Genomic DNA, 19,170 nt, shown 5'->3' on the forward strand with positions numbered 1-19,170 from the left:
TATTCCAGACCAGTACCAAGTGCACACCCTCATCTGGCGGAGTTACGTTGTGGCTTAGCTGCTCTGCCTGTTCTAACACGGATAGCTTGAGCCATTTCTTGAGGGGATACAAAATTCATATTACGGGATTGGAAGAAACTTAATTATGGAAGGTTGGGAAATTCTGTATGACGAGATACAATACGGCCCGTAAAAACAGAGACAACGGATTTGAGGGAGTAGTTATTACAATCAAAAATGGGTACTGGAAATATCCCTTCGGGGTATGCACTGTTAGAACTGAAACAAACGAACACTGAAACGTCCATTCTGCATCCACATACAAACTCCGCAAGACACCACTACTAGTCATTTGCTTTCCTGTTACACTCGCAAAGACAGTGTAAAGATACGACCGTCTATTTACATAATTCTATACGAGCCCTTCTTGGTCCTTACGCGAAATGTGCATTGGTTGCAGTAAAATGGTTTTGCAGTCAGCTACAAATGCCAGTTCTCTAAATTATCTCAATAATGTTTTGCAAAAAGGACCTCCTCTGCCCTCCAGGAGTTCCCGTTTGAGTTCATGAAACTTCTCCATAACACTCCTGTGTTGATCGAACCTACCGGTAACATATCTAGTGACTCGCGTCTGAATTGCTTCGGTTTCTTCCTTTCATCCAACCTGCTGCGGATCGCAGATACTCTAGAAGTACTCAAGAGTTGGTCGCACGGGTTTATTATATGCGGTCTTCTTTATAGATGAGCTACACTTCCCTAAAATTCTCCCAATAAACCAAAGTCGACCATTCGCCTTCCCTGGCTCAATCCTCACGTGCTCGTACCATTTTATATCGCTTTGTAACGTTACCCCTAAATATTTAATCGACATGACTGTGCCAGGCATCACATCACCAATGCTGTACTCGAACTTTACAGAAATATTTTTCCTATTCATCTGCGTTAACTTGCATTTTGCTACATTTAGAGCAAGCTGCCATTCACCACAGTAAATAGAAATTTTTTCTAAGTCCCCTTATATGTTCCGACCGGCACTCATCGACGACACCTTGCCATACACCACCACGTCATCAGTAAACAGCCATAGGTTACTATTCCCCTTGACCGTTACGTGTATATCTACAGCTACATCTACATCTGCATCCATACTCCGCAAGCCACCTGACGGCGTGTGGCGGAGGGTACCTTCAGTACCTCTATCGTTTCTCCCTTCTATTCCAGTCTCGTATTGTTCGTGGAAAGAAGGATTGTCGGTATGCCTCTGTGTGGGCTCTAATCTCTCTGATTTTATCCTCATGGACTCTTCACGAGATATACGTAGGAGGGAGCAATATACTGCTTGACTCTTCGGTGAAGGTATGTTCTCGAAACTTCAACAAAAGCCCGTACCGAGCTACTGAGCGTCTCTCCTGCAGAGTCTTCCACTGGAGTTTATCTATCATCTCCGTAACGCTTTCGCGATTACTAAATGATCCTGTAACGAAGCGCGCTGCTCTCCGTTGGATCTTCTCTATCTCCTCTATCAACCGTATCTGGTACGGATCACACACCGGTGAGTAGTATTCAAGCAGTGGGCGAACAAGTGTACTGTAACCTACTTCCTCTGTTTTCGGACTGCATTTCCTTAGGACTCTTCCAATGAATCTCAGTCTGGCATCTGCTTTACCGACGATAACTTTATATGATCATTCCATTTTCAATCACTCCTAATGCGTACTCCCAGATAATTTATGGAATTAACTGCTTCCAGTTGCTGACCTGCTATATTGTAGGTAAATGATAAGGGATCTTTCTTTCTATGTATCCGCAGCACATTACACTTGTCTACATTGAGATTCAATTGCCATTCCCTGCACCATGCGTCAATTCGCTGCAGATCCTCCTGCATTTCAGCACAATTTACCATTGTTACAACTCTTCGATATACCACAGCATCATCTGCAAAAAGCCTCAGTGAACTTCCGATGTTATCCACAAGGTCATTTATGTATATTGTGAATAACAACGGTCCTACGACACTCCCCTGCGGCACACCTGAAATCACTCTTACTTCAGAAGACTTCTTTCCATTCAGAGTGACATGCTGCGTTCTGTTATCTAGGAACTCTTCAATCCAATCACACAATTGGTCTGATAGCCCATATGCTCTTACTTTGTTCATTAAACGAATGTGGGGAACTGTATCAAACGCCTTGCGGAAGTCAAGAAATACGTCATCTACCTGTGAACCCGTGTCTATGGCCCTCTGAGTCTCGTGGACGAATAACGCAAGCTGGGTTTCACACGATCGTCTTTTTCGAAACCCATGCTGATTCCTACAGAGTAGATTTCTAGTCTCCAGAAAAGTCATTATACTCGAACCTAATACGTGTTCCAAAATTCTACAACTGATCGACGTTAGAGATATAGGTCTACAGTCCTGCACATTTGTGCGACCTCCCTTCTTGAAAACGGGGATGACCTGTGCCCTTTTCCAATCCTTTGGAACGCTACGCTCTTCTAGAGACCAAAAAAGTAAGAGTGGCCCTATCTTACTTCCCTGGGCCCTCCAGATGATTCCCTTGTCTCTGATGAACACCTGCCGTCGAGGACAACATACTGGCTCCTATTAAATAAGAAAACTTTGAGCCACACACGTGTCTGGGAACCTACCCCGTATGCTTAGACTTTGGTTAACAGGCTGCAGTTGGGCACCGTGTTAAACGCTTTCCGGAAATCTAGGAATATGTAATGTGGCTGTTTCCTTTCAGTCATGGCTCACAGGATACCCTGTGAGAAAAGGGAATGCTGAGTTTCGCATGAGCGATGCTTTCTAAATCCATACTGATTTGTGGACAGAAGCTTTTCCGTCTCAAGAAAATTCATTACATTCGACCTCAGAATACATTCACGAATTCTGCAGCAAACCGATGTTAAGGATATGGGTCTTTAATTTTGCGGGTACTTTCTTTTACCTTTCTTGTATAAGATATTGCCTGAGCTTTTTTCCAGTCGTGTGGGACTTTGCAATGGGCAAGAGGTTCTTTGTGGTAGCAGACTGAGACCCCAAATTGCTAAGATAGTACAAGCAGTGAAGATACCAAATGATCACAATGTTTCATATATTCATACAAAATAGATTATATTTTCGATATTTGTACTGTCTCAGCAACTGAAATAAACTTGTCTCATTTCTCTGCCTCGTGATGACTGGGTGTTGTGTGATGTCCTTAGGTTAGTTGGGTTTAAGTAGTTCTAAGTTCTAGGGGACTGATGACCATAGATGTTAAGTCCCATAGTGCTCAGATCCATTTGAACCAAACTTGTGTCAGCAGTTACGAGTAAACTGTAAACATCTAAATGTGAACGTTCTAAGCGATGGCGTGTGCCAAGCAAATAAATTTCCAGCAAAATGGAGGTAAATACCTCAATTAAATGATTTAAACAAACAATCCACTTAAGGTACACACTGAAATAAGCGAATGTTTCAGTACATTGTTAAATTTTGGCACATCACCTCACTGGCACATACAATTAATAACGCTTACCACACTTAAGATTAATGTACGTGTAACTGTAATTCATGGCAACACGCTACTAATAAATTTTAGTAAAATGTAGATGAATCAGTACGAATTATTCGATTAATTTATGATACAGTCGCTGCGCTCAACTAATTCTATAGAACTTGGATATACGAGGGTCACTCCAAAAGAAATGCACACTTTTTTTTAGATCCCTCTTTTTTCTACATGTTTGAAAGTTTTACAGTGTGTAGATACATCCTATAGGAACAATATTTTCATTTCTCCACATAATTTCCATCCCTCTCAACTGCCTTACGCCATCTTGGAACCAGCGCCTGTATACCCGCACGGTAAAATTCTGGACCAACCTGTTGGAGCCACTGTTTGGCAGCGTGCACAAGGGAGTCATCATCTTCAAACCTTGCTCCACGAAGAGAGTTTTTCAGTTTCCCAAAGAGATGATAGTCACATGGAGCCAGGTCAGGACTGTAAGGCGGGTGTTTCAGTGTTGTCCATCCGAGTTTTGTGATCGCTTCCATGGTTTTTTGCCTGACATGTGGCCGTGCATTGTCGTGCAACAGCAAAACATCCTGCTTTTGCCGATGTGGTCGAACACGACTCAGTCGAGCTTGAAGTTTCTTCAGTTTCGTCACATATGCATCAGAATTTATGGTGGTTCCACTTGGAATGATGTCCACAAGCAAGAGTCCTTCGGAATCGAAAAACACCGTAGCCATAACTTTTCCAGTAGAAGGTGTGGTTTTGATTTTTTTTTCTTGGGTGAATTTGCATGATGCCACACCATTGCTTGCCTCTTCGTCTCTGGTGAAAAATGATGGAGCCATGTTTCATCACCTGTCACAATTCTTCCAAGAAATTCGTCTCCACCATTCTCGTACTGTTCCAAAATTTCGCTGCATACCATTTTTCTTGTTTCTTTGTCGGCCACTGTCAACATCCTGGGAACCCACCTGGCACAAACCTTTTTTAACGCCAACACTTTCAGTATTCTGCAAACACTTCCTTCCCCTATCCCAACGTAGCGTGACAATTCGTTCACTGTTATGCGTCTGTCAGCAGTCACCAATTCGTTAACTCTCGGCACATTGTCTGGGGTGTGTGCAGTACGAGGCCTGCCGCTGCGAGGACAATCTTCAATATTGTCGTGCCCACTTTCATCACGTAACCTACTTTCCAACCGACTAACTGTACTGCGATCGACAGCAGCATCTCCATACACCTTTTTCAACCTCTTGTGGATGTTTCCCACTGTATCGTTTTCACAGCACAGGAATTATATGACAGCACGTTGCTTCTGACCATGGAGGTAAGAATAGAGGGAGACGCCGTGACGTCACAGCTGTGAAGCTATGTGAAGCCGAGGGTAGCCATCTCAATCCGACCAAAACATTGCTGCTGTAAGCGTGTGTGCATATGCTTGTCGCTCGCTTTTGGAAGGATTTTGCGCTATTATGCTGACTTGTGTGGTGTTCGGATGTACGAATCGTTCTGATTGTGATGCGAAATCGAAGGGAATAACATTTCATGTGTAAGTTGTCTCGTTAAGTGTGATTTTACAACTTCATTGTGAATGAACGTGTGCTACATCGGTACTTGTACTATAGCGTGTTTTTCTCCTGTATGATTTTAGATTTCCTAAAACTGAAAGTCGGAAAGCTCTGTGGGAGAATGCCGCGAGGAGGAAGAATTGGCGTGCGTCTAAATGGAGCACTATAAGTTCTCAGCATTTCCGAGAAGAGGACATAGACCGAACTTCCCTTTCAATAGTAAGGCTCCAAGAAAATGCTGTACCATCAGTTTTCCCTACACACCCAAAACATTTGCAAAAGGTATGTTAATTCAAAGAATTAAATTCTTAGTTTTCAAGTTCACGTTTCAGTATAATACGTACGTATCGTCGATAATCGAAGTGTTGAGTAACTCACTTTGTCTTCATCATGTACCAAATTAAAAGTTAACACTACATTAACTGGCGTAAAGTGTAGGCCTAAACAGGACACTGTGTAGATTTGCCATTCTATGTACCGTATTTCAGTAAATATTGGTGGTAATGAACAGTGTTTCCCAGCAGTGTAACGTAACTGAAATGTCCCAGTACGTATTACAAACAAGATGTATTTATGGGGCTTTGGAGGGAGGGTATAGCTAACTTAGTTTTCAGTTTCTATTATTTAGTTTGTGATACACGTTTATTACTCAATTAACAAAATTGTATCGTTTACATTGAAGGCTAGCTATTCGTAATATTACATTAAAAACTATTTTTAATCAGAAGAAACGCGGAATTTCGCCTATACGAGATTTTATTTTAAACAAAAACTTTGAAACAACCAATCTGATGACGTTACATGCGTATATGGTGCAATTAGCGACTGTAATACACGCAGCGCTATAGCACACTGGCAATGTTTTGGTCAGAGTGTCGTGGCAGCGAGCCACGCCCCCATGGCTTCAAAACGTAGTACGGCTGGGATACGTAGCACAATCTCCCCTTATTCTTACCTCCATGCTTCTGACGAACGTCAAGTGTAGCAGCCATCTTGAAGACATACTGTGACGGCGCCACTCACGGGACAGGTTGAACTAAGTTTGAAAACAAGAGGGAAGGATGTATCTGGACACTGTAAAACTTTCACACATGCAGAATGAAAACTGTATTTTTACAAAAATTGTGTGCATTTCTTTTGGAGTGATCCTCGTATTAAAGTTAACTGACTGCATATTCGCTCATGTGTTCGGCGCTATGCAGAGATGAGACAGTTCTGCTCGCCAGGTGCCCTCAGACTGTAGCAGATAAAGCGCACTCACGTAAAAGCTCTGTACGAGCGAGGCGTCCGGTGCTATGAGGGCTGCGGGCAGCGCCGACACGAGCTCCGCTGCCTCCTCGCCGACCAGCTTCTTCGTCTCGAGCAGCGAGCGCGCCAGCTGGAACGCCGGGCTCGTGCCGCACAGCTTCACCACGTCGCGGTACACCTTCCTGCCAACACATGTTCTAGCATTGACACTGCGCTCACGAATTAGAAATAACGGGTGGTTATAATTTAATGCGGAATTGATTTACACTGAAAATAATTAGTTCCAGTTTTGGTCACCATGTGAAAATCTATATAGCATCTCGTCCACTCTCCGGTGCTCATATTGAACAAATTACACGACGGCTAATATACACTACTGGCCATTAAAATTGCTACACCACGAAGATGACGTGCTACAGACGCTAAATTTAACCGACAGGAAGAAGCTGCTGTGATATGCAAATGATTAGCTTTTCAGAGCAATCACACACGGTTCGCGCCGGTGGCGACACCTACAACGTGCTGACACGAGCAAAGTTTTCAATCGATTTCTTATACACAAACAGCAGTTGACCGGTGTTACCTGGTGAAACGTTGTTGTGATGCCTCGTGTACGGAGGAGAAATGCTTGCCATCATGTTTCCGACTTTGATAAAGGTCGGATTGTAGCCTATCGCGATTGCGGTCTGTCGTATCGCGACACTGCTGCTCGCGTTGGTCGAGATCCAATGACTGTTAGCAGAATATGGAATCGGTGGGTTCAGGAGGGTAATACGGAACGCCGTGCTGGGTCCCATCGGCCTTGTATCACTAGCAGTCGAGATGACAGGCATCTTATCCGAATGGCTGTAACGGATCGTGCAACCACGTCTCGATCCCTGAGTCAACAGATGGGGACGTTTGCAAGACAACGACCATCTGCACGAACAGTTCGACGACGTTTGCAGCAGCATGGACTATCAGCACGGAGACCGTGGCTGCGGTTACCCTTGACGCTGCATCACAGACAGGAGCGCCTGCGATGGAGTACTCGACGACGAACCTGGGTGCACGAATGGCAAAACGTTGTTTTTTCGGATGAATCCAGATTCTGTTTACAGCATCATGACGGTCGCATCCGTGTTTGGCGACATCGCGGTGAACGCACATTGGAAGCGTGTATTCGTCATCGCCATACTGGCGTATCACCCGGCGAGATGGTATGGTGTGCCATTGGTTACACGTCTCGGTCATCTCTTGTTCGCATTGACGGCACTTTGAACAGTGGACGTTACATTTCAGATGTGTTACGACCCGTGGCTCTACCCTTCATTCGATCCCTGCGAAACCCTACATTTCAGCAGGATAATGCACGACCGCACGTTGCAGGTCCTATACGGGCCTTTCTGGATACAGAAAATGTTCGACTGCTGCCCTGGCCAGCACATTCTCCAGATCTCTCACCAGCTGAAAACGTCTGGTCAATGGTGGCCGAGCAACCGGCTCGTCACAATACGCCAGTCACTACTCTTGATGAACTGTGGTATCGTGTTGAAGCTGCATGGGGGGCAGCTGCACCTGTACTAGCCATCCAAGTTCTGTTTGACTCGATGCCCAGGCGTATCAAGGCCGTTATTACGGCCAGAGGTTGTTGTTCTGGATACTGATTTCTCAGGATCTATGCACCCAAATTGCGTGAAAATGTAATCATATGTCAGTTCTAGCATAATACATTTCTCCAATCTGCATTTCTTCTTGGTGTAGCAATTTTATTGGCCAGTAGTGTAAAATCAACGTTATGCCTTTCTCATTTGTTTGACCCCTTCTTCCCTCATCCCGTTGTTCCTAATCCATGACATATGGAAACATTTCTGTGCGTCTTTCTGCACCTGGCGGCCAAAATTGGAACTAATGTTTTTTCAGTGTAAATCGACTGCGCATTAACGTTAGAATACCTACCAAGTTTCGCTGCCACGGGATAATTTCAGCCCACACTGGACCTCTGTGTATAGGTGCATTGATGATAACCACCCAGTAGCTGCTGTGTTGGAGATATGGCACTCACCTCGCCAAAATGAGGGGAATAGTTCAGCGTGTCACGTGACTGGAATGTCGTGCAACCTTGACCTGACCATCGTTTGACACTCAGGTGAAGACTGGGCAAGGCGTACGACATCAGCGGCGTTAACTGAAACCGAACTGTAGGTGGTCAACTTGTGAGACACTTCGTCTCTTAGGTCGTGCTGGTGTCAACGGATAAGGTGGTTTTTTCCATTGCTGCAGAATTTAGACCCGTCCTCTGATTGCTTGGAATGGGTTGTGCTGGCATCTTAGTACAGTTACGGCCTCACGAAGTCGCTCTCAATATCTGCAGCCGGATGCACCACTATAAGCGTCCCATAGCAAAATGGTGAGTCAGCTCTTATTATTATTTTAAGTTTTCTGAATGTTATTTATAACTTTCTTCGAATTCAGTTATTTTTTTAAATATAATTCAGCTCTGGGAGATGAAAATACGTAAACATATTGTGTAAGAAGAGTGAAAAAAATGATAAGATAGACAGAAATGATTGTCCTGCCACCCATGTCGTTCGGGTGTGACTGTCTAAGCATTTGGCGTCGAGCCCGAGACACTCGACGTTGTCCAGAATGAATTTTCGCTCTGCAGCAGAGTGTGAGCTGATTGGAAGCGTCTGGCTGATTAAAACTGTGTACTGTACCAGTACTCGAACCTGAGACCTTTCTGTCAGGTTTGGAAAGTAGAAGATAAGGAACTGGTGGAAGTAAAGCTGTAAGGGTCGGTCGCGAATCCTGCTTTCATAGCTCAGTCCCTAGAGCACTTGCCCGTTTAAGGCTAAGGTTCGTGTCCTGGTTCAGCACATATTTCCATCCGGATATTACGTTTATCCAATTTTAGCTCACAAGGGAACCTCCCCATCGCACCCCCCTCAGATTTAGTTATATGTTGGCACAGTGGATAGGCCTTGAAAAACTGAACACAGATCAATCGAGAAAACAGGAAGAAGTTGTGTGGAACTATAAAAAATTAAGCAAAATATACAAACTGAGTAGTCCATGCGCAACATAGGCAACATAAAGGACTATGTGAGCCAATGAGCGCCGTGGTCCCGTGGTTAGCGTGAGCAGCTGCGGAGGGAGAGGTTCATGGTTCAAATCTTTCCTCGAGTGAAAAGTTTATTTTCTTCATTTTCGCAAAGTTATGATCTGTCCGTCGTTCATAGACGTCTTGTTCACTGTAATAAGTTTAGTGTCTGTGTTTTGCGATGGGAACCTTGTTATTGAAGTCGCGAGCTACATTTGCTGGATTCATATTGCCCACGGAATACATCTCACGTATTTAATGCACTCTCGTCCAAACTGCCAGCCAGCCAGCCAGGGAGCCTCGTTAGCAGGAATTCTCTCTCTTCCGTGCGCTGTAGTCGACTGACGTCGTGTGTTTCGATGTTTGTTTCGGTGTAGCGTCCCCATTCTACAGCGCAGTTACCTCGCATCGGACGGACGGACGGACAGGTCTGAAAATAAAAAACTATAATTTTCACTCGAGGGAAGAGTTGAACCAAAAACCTCTCGTTCCGCAGCTGCTCACGCTAACCACGGGACCACGGCGCTCCCTAGCTCACCTTATCCTTGATATTGCCTATGTTGCGCATGGACTACTCAGTTTGTATATTTTGCTTATTTTTTCATAGTTCCACACAACTTCTTCCTGTTTTCTCGATTGATCTGTGTTCAGTTTTTCAAGGCCTATCCACTGTGCCAACTTATAACTAAATCTGAGGGGGGTGCGATGGGGAGGTTCCCTTGTCAGAAATAGGTGGGGTGTCAAATAAGCACCTCATCCCCTCCAGGGCAATATTAGTAACTGAGGTTATTGCTAGTTATCTATCCTAAAGAATCATTTACATTAATAATAAAACTATTGACGCTTACATGAAGCACAGGTCACAATAACTAGCCAAGAAACTAGATTAACTTTTAGTAGTTGCAGGTTATATTGTGAGCAAAAGCTAAAAGGAACTGGTCATATTCTCTTGGTATTTAGACTATGTAAGCTAAGTGTCCAAAGTCGCAGGAAGGGTTGTCCCAATTGAAGATATGCCGTCTATGAAGCCCGAATGTGGCGGTTAGATATGTCTACACTCCGTTACACAAAGGTTTGTAGTGAACATGGCAGCACGTTGCAGGTCAGGAAACTGCCCATTCCATGAATGTATATGTATATGTATATGGTGTACGCGGTCGACATATCTCATCTTCAGTCATTTCTTAATACCAAAAAACAAAAAAATCATACACATATCGTTCCCTGTGACTAACCTCCCATTCCTCCCCTCCCACCCACTCGCCTGTGTTTAATCTGGTGCTCATCTTCTATAGGTACTCCGGCTACTTCAGTTACTTTCTCAGAACTATGCATCTTTAACCAGGAGGAATGCAGCTCATCATCTGATGGCATGTCAGTTGGACGAAGCACCACAAACAGTGCATTCTCTGATGTGGTGCAGAATATTTCTTGAAGTGTCAGTAGTACACTTCCCTGTCCTCCACAGATAGCACTCCTGAGACTAGGTGCTCAAGTCCTGCCCAAAAAGGGCAATGTGGTACTTTCTGATTAGTGTTGATAGTAACTCTATATTGAGCAGTTCTTACTAGTACTAATTTGTGGAGAATTCTTTTTTGCTTTGCTAGTCATCAGCCTAATGCGTCCGTTGAAGCAGAAGATAATGAGTCACCATTTTTCCATCTAGTATTTCTGACTCCCGATTTAACTGATGCCTATTGCCGTAATGATCCATTCGCTATTATGTACTGCGGTTAGTAGCAATTGTTGTTAGTTTATTTGTATTGCTCCGCTACGTTATCGTCTATACTCTATCGCTGACGTTTCCGCTGAATACTGAGAGCTCGTATCTGCTGAACCAAATTCTGAAATACTATGGGTTATGCCATAGTCCCGTCAGTGTGGTAGAGCCGCCAATCAACAGATGTATGAGATAAATGCAACACATTGGCTTTAGCAGTCGACGACCGACTAGCATCACTGTACCATCACATTTGACCACCACTACACACATATTTTATGCTTTGTCCCGTATATCACTTATGATAAAAGTGAGACATATACGTAACAAATGCTAAATATCTCACGAAAATGTCTTCTCCAGGCTGTATATATTACGTGCAGTAGTCCAGCAATTGCTTCATTAGTCGCTTCGAAACAAATAAAAGAATTAATTGACAGCGTGACACAGTAATAACTACATAAAGGCTACTATAGTGCTGCACACAGTATCATTATTGTGGCGAGCGTACTGTAAGACCTTCGGTACACACACCATCAGATTATTTGACTTGTCGCTCTAACGAAGTAGGCGAGTGTCAGCAATATGTCTTGTGGTCTTATCGTGGCGTGTTTATCTTCTGCCGTTAGGTCAGACGATAGAAATGCCACTTGCACGCTTAGAGTAGCAGATTGACAGTGACCAACTTTAAACAGAACTTGATTAATTTTCACACACATTTATTAAAATAATAACAAGCATAAAACTAACTTAACTTGGTTCTGGATGCTATTTACAATTGACAATCTGAAGTTCCTTTGGTATTGGTACGTTAATCTTATTCTCACATATCTCTGATACTTGACAAAGTGTCTATACATTTCTCTTCATGGCTATGTACAGGATTATGATAATCTTATTAGGCGCAGACTGAAACTTGTGCAGAATTCTTTTTTGCTTTGCTAGTCATCAGACTGATGCAGACTGACTAATCGGCGGTCTGTACACTCGTTATAATACCTCGCGCGTTCAGGTATCACTGCGCGAGTGTGATCCGCGAGGAGAAAAGGTTCTATGTTAGCAGCAATCTCATTGGCTGCGTTACATATTAATACGCGGATCGGCGGAAGCAGAATTTGGTCCGTCTTTATGGCAGCGCGATCTCGTAGTGCGGAGACGGACGAGCGCTGCGCCTGCGCTGTTGTGCTTAGCGGGGCGCGCTCTAGTGGGAAAGTATATACGCGCTGACTACGCGGAACTATGTACACAACAATTATTATTACTATTATTATTATTATTATTATTATTATTGTTGTTGTTGGAGTGGTTAGAAACAAAGCATCAACAGCCTGAAGTCGTCCAGTTTCTGCCGGTTAAGAAGTAAGGAGTGCAGCAGTAAAGTGATTTACGAACAGTAAGTATTGTGCACACGTCTTCACTTGTTTGATTTTAAATGGGGTAGCGGTGTGCAGGTCAAGCAAGGGCCACAATGGAGAGGGGTAATGCAGGGGAAGCATATTTTCTACGAAATGGATACCCTCACTGTGGGTAGCTAGCTTTCTTTTCTGAGAAGGAGTTGTGGGTAGCACTTGCGATGCATCACAGATTCCTTCGTCATTCATTCTAATACACACACACACAGAGAGAGAGAGAGAGAGAGAGAGAGAGAGAGAGAGAGAGAGAGAGAGAGAGAGTGAAATAAATATCATTCATCTTTCATCATTTTAAAAATAAAATGACCAAGAAAAGTCTTTCATTCTGCATTTTAGGCAGTGCTAAAGTTGGTGATAACGTGGGGGAGGGGGTGTTACAGATGGCAGGGGGGGGGGGGGCGTAGGTACTAACTAACGTAATGGTCTAACAAGGGAAGCTCGCCGTCGCTCCCCGCTCCCCCCTACGATTTAGTGGTAAAAGGGGCCAGTGGTCAGCCTGTCAAAAACTAAACACAGATCAAGCATGGAAACACGAAGCAAGTGTATTGGACTGTGAAAAAAAGCAAAATAGTAACAGTCAACGGTCTAAGAACAAGAAGTTCAATACAGAGCAGCAGGTAAAAGATATGGCGTCATGGTTAACTGGCTGAGCCGTGTTAAAAGCTCCCGCGTGCCTTTTTTTTTCCTCTCTCTCAGTGTTCGCTTTATTCAATTTTGTGTCTGTGTCGTGGAGTAATTGTTTGCTACAATGAGGTGTAAGGAGGGACCTACTATGGCAGTTTATTCCACACAACAAGTCTATTAGAAGTCAAAAGGAAGTGACTTTCCTATGGGAACCGCAAACGTTTGATGACAAGGCGACAAATCAACCGAATCCTCCACCGAAAAACACATCTGGTGTGTCATACATGACATTAGTGACAGTACGTGTGTCTTATGATAAGAACCTCTTATCGACTCACCTTATTTGTACCCCTGGTAAGAGAGTGAGATATGCCTCCTTACCCGATATAAGTGTTGGTATGAATGTGAATTTGATCATTCCCGAAGAAATAATGAAAACATAATATTTTGTCATATAAACTGCAAGAAATGAACTCAACAGTTTCACAATCACATAGTTTATCTGTGTGCTGTCAAGACATATGTTTTCAACGTTTTTGAATTTGCGGTCAATTTTGGAAGTCTTCACTTATGAATTCCTTTCTTGTAACATAGTTCACACAGCCGGCCGGGGTGGCCGAGTGGTTCTAGGCGCTACGGTCTGGAACCGCGCGACTGCTACGGGTAGAAGGTTCGAATCCTGCCTCGGGCATGGATGTGTGTGATGTCCTTATTTTAGTTAGGTTTAAGCAGTTCTAAGTTCTAGGGGACTAATGACCTCAGAAGTTAAGTCCCATAGTGCTCAGAGCCATAGTTCACACCCGTTTATTTGTGGTCCCATTTCTGTGAGGAAATGGTTCAAATGGCTCTGAGCACTATGGGACTTAACATCTGAGGTCATCAGTCCCCTAGAACTTAGAACTACTTAAACCTAACTAACCTAAGGACTTGACACACATCCATGCCCGAGGCAGGATTCGAACCTACGACCGTAGCGGTCGCGCGGTTCCAGACTGAAGCGCCTAGAACCGCTCGGCCACAGCGGCCGGCATTTCTGTGAGACATCTATGTGGTATCTAGCCTTCTTTCACTATTCATCACATTTACTTGCGACGGTAATGTCTTCTTACCACATAACTCAGATGCTATAACAAATGTATAGTACGATAACTGCCGAGATTACAGAAACAGAACAAACATTTCAATGACCGGACGGACAGTTCATAATGCTGAGAAAAAAAAAATTAATGGTGCGAGGGAGTTTGGAATACGATTCGGCATCTTGGCACTCCCAGACCATAGGCTCTGGCTGTTTTAGGCTGCTCTCTATTGTATTTCTTGTTCTTGGACCGTTCACTGTTTCTATTTTGCGTTTGTTTTCATGTTTGATCTGTGTTCAGTTTTTGATGGGCTGTTCACTTGGCCATCTTACCACTAAATCCGAAGGGACGGGGTCCCGGGTTCGATTTCCGGCGGGGTCGGGGATTTTCACCTGCCTCGAGATCTCATTTCGTCATCATTCATGAAAGTGGCGGGACTGGACTGAGTGAGGCTTGGGAATTTGTACGGGCGCTGATAACCGCGCAGTTGAGCGCCCCACAAACCAAACATCGTCATCATCATCAATCTGAAGGGGTAAGACGGGGAGTTTCCCTTGCAAGAAACGTCGGGAACCACTGCATTAGGCAATATAAGCCTCTAATGATGTAAGGAAGGCCTAATACCGTCAGCAAAGTTCACGGTCGCAGCTCGGCTTTTTCTGCGTGACGAAGAATACTTTATGAATGAAGAGACGTGAGTGTTACCGCTCCGTGAGGACGAGGCTGGTGTCACTGCGGCGCGCGTCCATGATGCCGGCGAGCGCGCGCTGCAGGTCCGGCAGCGACAGCGCGCGGCACATCTCGACGGCGACGGCCATCTTCTCGAGCGTGCGCCGCTGCGCGATGTGCGCCGACTCCTCCAGGTCGCTGGCGATATCGGTCACCAGCTCCTTCAGCTGCTGCACCATGCACGCGTGCGCGTCGCCCGCGCGGTGCGACACGTAGTACGGAGACAGCGGCCTGGAACAACACTCACACTCACTCTAACACCCCGAGAAACCCGAAAACCCAAATAAGAATGTCACGATAATTTAAAGTAGGGAACAGTGTTATCCTGACAGGTACGACAACTTTGACAATAAGGTAACACCTTAAAGTTTTTATGAACACCAATTTCAATAATTATTGAGTATGTCATCTACATCTACATCTAAATACAGGGCTATTACAAATGATTGAAGCGATTTCATAAATTCACTGTAGCTCCATTCATTGACATATGGTCACGACACACTACAGATACGTAGAAAAACTCATAAAGTTTTGTTCGGCTGAAGCCGCACTTCAGGTCTCTGCCGTCAGAGCGTTAGAGAGCGCAGTGAGACAAAATGGCGACAGGAGCCGAGAAAGCGTATGGCGTGCTTGAAATGCACTCACATCGGTCAGTCATAACAGTGCAACGACACTTCAGGACGAAGCTCAACAAAGATCCACAAACTGCTAACTCCATTCGGCGATGGTATGCGCAGTTTAAAGCTTCTGGATGCCTCTGTAAGGAGAAATCAACGGGTCGGCCTGCAGTGAGCGAAGAAAAGTTTGAACGCGTGCAGGCAAGTTTCACGCGTAGCTCGCGGAAAATTAGCTCATGCCAGAACTGGAAACCGACAGCGCCGACTTCATCTTTCAAGAGGATGGTGCTCCACCGCACTTCCATCATGATGTTCGGCATTTCTTAAACAGGAGATTGGAAAACCGATGGATCGGTCGTGGTGGAGATCATGATCAGCAATTCATGTCATGGCCACCACGTTCTCCCGACTTAACCCCATGCGATTTCTTTCTGTGGGGTTATGTGAAAGATTCAGTGTTTAAACCTCCTCTACCAAGAAACGTGCCAGAACTGCGAGCTTGCATCAACGATGCTTACGAACTCATTGATGGGGACATGCTGCGCCGAGTGTGGGAGGAACTTGATTATCGGCTTGATGTCTGCCGAATCACTAAAGGGGCACATATCGAACATTTTTGAATGCCTAAAAAAACTTTTTGAGTTTTTGTACGTGTGTGCAAAGCATTGTGAAAATATCTCAAATAATAAAGTTATTGCAGAGCTGTGAAATCGCTTCAATCATTTGTAATAACCCTGTACATACTCCGCCATCCACCATACGGTGTGTGGGGGAGGGTACCTCGTACCACAACTAGCATCTTCTCTCCCTGTTCCACTCCCAAACAGAACGAGGGAAAAATGACTGCCTATATGCCTCTGTACGAGCCCTAATCTCTCTTATCTTATCTTTGTGGTCTTTCCGCGAAATGTAAGTTGGCGGCAGTAAATTTGTACTGCAGTCAGCCTCAAATGCTGTTTCTCTAATTTCCTCAGTAGCGATTCACGAAAAGAAGACCTCCTTTCCACTAGAGACTCCCATCCGAGTTCCTGAAGCATTTCCGTAACACTCGCGTGATGATCAAACCTACCAGTAACAAATCTAGCAGCCCGCATCTGAATTGCTTCTATGTCCCCCCTCAATCCGACCTGATAGGGATCCCAAACGCTCGAGCAGTACTCAAGAATAGGTCGTATAAAAGCGGTCTCCTTTACAGATGAACCACATCTTCCCAAAATTCTACCAATGAACCGAAGACGACTATCCGCCTTCCCCATAACTGCCTGTACATGCTTGTCCCACTTCATATCGCTCTGCAATGTTACGCCCAAATATTTAATCGACGTGACTGTGTCAAGCGCTACACTACTAATGGAGTACTCAAACATTACAGGATTCTTTTTCCTATTCATCTGCATTAATTTACATTTATCTATATTTAGAGTTAGCTGCCATTCTTTACACCAATCACAAATCCTGTCCAAGTTATCTTGTATCCTCCTATAGTCACTCAACGACGACACCTTCCCGTACACCACAGCATCATCAGCAAACAGCCGCACATTGCTATCCACCCTATCCAAAAGATCATTTATGTAGATAGAAAACAACAGCGGACCTACCACACTTCCCTGGGGCACTCCAGATGATACCCTCACCTCCGATGAACACTCACCATCGAGGACGACGTACTGGGTTCTTTTACTTAAGAAGTCTTCGAGCCACTCACATACTTGGGAACCAATCCCATATGCTCGTACCTTAGTTAAGAGTCTGCAGTGGGGCACCGACTCAAATGCTTTCCGGAAGTCAATGAATATGGCATCCGTCTGATACCCTTCATCCATGGTTCGCAAGATATGTGAAAAAAGGGAGAGTCTCAAGGAAATTCATTACATTCGAACTGAGAATATGTTCGAGAATCCTGCAACAAACCGATGTTAAGGATATTGGTCTGTAATTTTGAGGATCCGTCCTTCTACCCTTCTTATATACAGGCGTCACCTGCGCTTTTTTCCAGTCGCTCGGGACTTTACGTTGGGCAAGAGATTCGCGATAAATGCAAGCTAAGTAAGGAGCCAATGCAGTAGAGTACTCTCTGTAAAACCGAATTGGAATCCCATCAGGACCTGGCGATTTATTTATTTTCAACCCATTCAGCTGCTTCACAACCCCGGGGATGTCTATCACTATGTCTTCCATACGGGAATCAGTGTCATGATATAAAGCTGGAAAGAAAGTAAGGTTATTTTTAATTAGCTATCAAACATTTCAGTAATAACTGCAAATCAGTACGACGAAAGTTAAGTCCAAAGTAATATGTCGGTCAGAGACAATATTTATTGTGAAAGAGAGTTGTAAACGCGGCGAAAAGGAAATTCAATGCGTCTACAATGCTCGATAATGGAAAAGTTAGTCGCTTGCTAGCTTGCTTGCTATCAAGTCGAGAGAGAGCACCGTTTGTTATAGTACTACAAACGGAACGCTACGAGATTGTATCTTTTTTTAAAAAAAAGTAATATTGTGTGATAGAGATGCGCGGACTTTGTTCTCAGTTATTCTCACTTGAGAACTTGAACTGAAGTGATATTCTGATAGTGTACTACGAGTTAATGAACTCTAATTATTCGAGATATTATTTTTGGACTCAACTTTCATCAAAGTGAACAGTTACACGAAGAATGGAGATAGTATCGAAGACTGCAATACGTGATCAGCCCTGAGTGAAACATTAATACGACCACACGAAGATGATACAAATACGACGATTGTAAAAGTTGTCGTAATTGTCACGATCACCGAATTGAAAAGAATCGCAATTGATCTGATCCATCGGTGTGCGTGTGGTGTAATGATTATAAACTATTTACTAAGAAGGAACAATAAAATTGTTAGTCAGTAATGGAAATCTCACGTGTTGGCTCCATCATTAATTGAACTGTGTAATAGTTGATGACCGAAATTAATTAACTGTGGACATTTTAATTGAAAGAGTGACTTGATGAACATTGAGCATTGAAAGTAGTGTTTTGCCGAAATAATATCACGACGCACGAAAGCAAGATAGCATTATAGATTATCTCTGGATTTGCGTCGTGCCGTAGTGAAACGACGCCGGTGATGAATGAGACACTCAATACTGCAATAACTAACTAACCGGGCATAGCAAATCATAATAAAACCATAACAGACAATTAAAATCAGCAGTTCGCATCGCTGAGAAGACTGTGCGGACTCGCAAACGGACTTTCATACATTAAGCGAGGAACAGTTTTCTTTAGTGATTTTCAGGTGCTGTTCCACGTTATCCGACGGGGACAACCATCACTGCACGTCGCGTCTCCATTCCACGGAGCGAGCTGTAGCAGTAGCGGTTCAACATCAACAGCGACAACAAAAGGGGAGCCCAAGTACATAAGAGAGAGAAGTGTGAACTAAGTGTTCACCACCAACTTGCCTTCCTGCACAGCTGCTCCCCACCGCTGTCCTGTACATCAGCCTCGTGTAGAATTGAATTGGCCAGTTTTTAATGGCTCCATACACGAGAGGGACTTCGAAACGCGAGTTACACTTGCCATCCCACGCTATCACCATCGCGCAACA

General features: G+C 44.2%; 1 protein-coding gene across 1 annotated transcript in view; it reads right to left on the reverse strand.

Annotated features, from left to right (window-relative positions):
• Window positions 1-19,170, reverse strand: part of LOC126184436 (vitellogenin-like) — a 273,799-nt gene that overhangs the window by 148,915 nt on the left and 105,714 nt on the right. Inside the window, exons 8-9 of the mRNA XM_049926828.1 lie at window positions 14,945-15,199; window positions 6,336-6,504 (exon numbers count right to left, since the gene is read on the reverse strand). Of these exons, the coding sequence (XP_049782785.1) occupies window positions 6,336-6,504; window positions 14,945-15,199 (424 nt within the window). The remainder of the gene's footprint in view (window positions 1-6,335; window positions 6,505-14,944; window positions 15,200-19,170) is intronic.

The sequence above is a fragment of the Schistocerca cancellata genome, chromosome 4 (genome assembly GCF_023864275.1).
Source record: "Schistocerca cancellata isolate TAMUIC-IGC-003103 chromosome 4, iqSchCanc2.1, whole genome shotgun sequence".
NCBI classification, from domain to species: Eukaryota; Metazoa; Arthropoda; class Insecta; order Orthoptera; family Acrididae; genus Schistocerca; species Schistocerca cancellata.